Source organism: Meleagris gallopavo, unplaced genomic scaffold (assembly GCF_000146605.3).
Source record: "Meleagris gallopavo isolate NT-WF06-2002-E0010 breed Aviagen turkey brand Nicholas breeding stock unplaced genomic scaffold, Turkey_5.1 ChrUn_random_7180001850364, whole genome shotgun sequence".
NCBI lineage: Eukaryota > Metazoa > Chordata > Aves > Galliformes > Phasianidae > Meleagris > Meleagris gallopavo.
Window position 1 is genome coordinate 1 of NW_011117469.1, and position 2200 is coordinate 2200.

The 2200-nt window shown below is 60.9% G+C and overlaps 1 protein-coding gene across 1 annotated transcript; it reads right to left on the bottom strand.

Moving 5' to 3' along the window:
- Window positions 1-23: 23 nt before the first annotated feature.
- On the bottom strand, window positions 24-1841 carry LOC104915770 (the record flags this gene model as incomplete). The annotated part of the gene is made up of 2 exons (XM_010726691.3): window positions 1392-1841; window positions 24-763 (listed from the first exon to the last, which is right to left on the bottom strand). Coding segments are annotated over exons 1-2 (821 nt in total), but the record flags the coding sequence as incomplete, so codon positions are not given.
- Between the last annotated feature and the right edge of the window lie 359 nt (window positions 1842-2200).

The following is a 2200-nucleotide window of genomic DNA, read 5'->3' on the forward strand; positions in this document are numbered from 1 at the left end:
CCAAAGGACCACCAAAGGGCCACCAGGACACGGGGGGCCACCGAAGGACCACCAGGACACGGGGGGCCACCGAAGGACCACCAGGACACGGGGGGCCACCAGTGGGCCATGAGGACACGGGGCCAAAGGACCACCAGGACACGGAGGCCACCAAAGGACCACCAAAGGACCAACAAAGGACCAACAAAGGACCACCAGGACACGGGGGCCACCGAAGGACCATCGAAGGACCACCGAAGGACCACCAAAGGACCACTAGGACACGGGGGCTACCAAAGGGCCACCAAAGAGCCACCAAAGGGCCACCAAAGGACCACCAAAGGACTACCAAAGGACCACCAAAGGACCACCAGGACACAGGGGCCACTGAAGGACCATCGAAGGACCACCGAAGGACCACTAGGACACGGGGGCCACCAAAGGACCACCAAAGGACCACCAAAGGACCACCAAAGGACCACCAGGCCACGAAGGCCACCAAAGGACCACCAGGCCACGGGGGCCACCAGGCCACCGCAGGGCTGTCCCCAGGTCCCACCTTGGCACGTTCAGCATCGCGGGCGCTCTGGCCCAGCAGGAAGACGGTGAGTGATGGAGTTTTGGGTTTCTTGGAGATGTTGATGAGCTCCTTCAGCCGTGGGACGCCCAGCGTGACGTTCTTGGCTGACACACCAGCGTAGTGGAAGGTGTTGAGGGTCATCTGCGTGGCCGGTTCCCCCAGGGACTGCGCTGCCAGTGCACCCACCATCTCGCCGGGGTGAGCCTGGGGGGGTCAGAATCACGTCCTAAGAAGGTCCCAAAGGTGGTCCTGGACCCCAGCACCAGGTTCTAGACCCTCAAGGGTCCCGAATGTGGTCCCAAAGTGGTCCTGGGCCCCAAAATCCAACCCCACACATCTCCGTGGGGAGCAAATGGGACACACTGGGGGATGCCAAGACCACTGAATGACCCCAAGTCAGTCCCTATACTCTCCAAATATGGCCCTCCACCTTCACTAGGAGATGTGGGGACACATGGGGGGAACACCAGGGCCAACTGATGATCCCAAATCTGACCCTACATCCCCCAAATCTGACCCTACAACCCCCAAATCTGACCCTACAACCCCCAAAATCCATCCTTACATCCCCCCCCCAGTCTGATCTTACATCTCCACGGGGAGAATTTGGGACACGCGGGAAGACCCCAATTCAGTCCCCACGGCCTCCAAACAGGGCACTCCTCCTTCACTGGGAGACATGGGGACACGCGGGGGGAACATCAAGACCACCTCACGTCCCCAAATGTGACATTACACCCCCCAAATCTGTCCCTCCACCTCAATGGGGAGCCACCGGGACACACGGGAGGACCCCCCCCCCAGGGCCTCCCACCCCCCGAATCTCGCTCACGATGGCCTGGTTGAACTTGGACTCGATCTCCCCCAGCAGCCAGTCGAAGGCCTCCCCGCTCAGTCTGAACTCCTCCACCATGCGGCGGCTGCAGAGCGTGGAGCGCAGGTGGATGTTGAAGAGCAGCGTGGCGTTTTCCTGCGCCTGCCTGCTCAGAGGGTCCTCCCCATTGACGATCACCAGCTTACGGCTCAGCTCCTTCACGCCTGGAATTGGGGAGGAGGAGGCAAGGCGGGGGGACCCCAGGTCACTTCAGAGCTGTTATTGGGGTCCGTGGATCATCCAACGCCACCTTATGGGGACCTCGAGTTCTTTCGAGGGGGCCCTGAGGTCTTCGAGCCTGTTCTGGGTGCCCATGAGCTCCTTCTGGGGGTCCGTGAGCTCCTCAAGTTCCTTTGGGGATCCCTGGGTTCCTCCTGTGGACCTCAAGTTCCTTCTGAAGGTCCCTGAGCAACTACGCCTGGGGTCTCCAAGTCTGTTCTGGGGGTCCCTGAGCTCCTTATGGGGTCCTCAAGTTCCTCCTTGGGGACACTGAGCTCCTTATGGGGTCCTCAAGTTCCTCCCCGGGGACACTGAGCTCCTTACGGGGTCCTCAAGTTCCTCCTTGGGGACACTGAGCTCCTTATGGGGTCCTCAAGTTCCTCCCTGGGGACACTGAGCTCCTTACGGGGTCCTCAAGTTCCTCCTTGGGGACACTGAGCTCCTTACGGGGTCCTCAAGTTCCTCCCCGGGGACACTGAGCTCCTTATGGGGTCCTCAAGTTCCTCCCCGGGGACACTGAGCTCCTTATGGGGTCCTCAAGTTCCTCC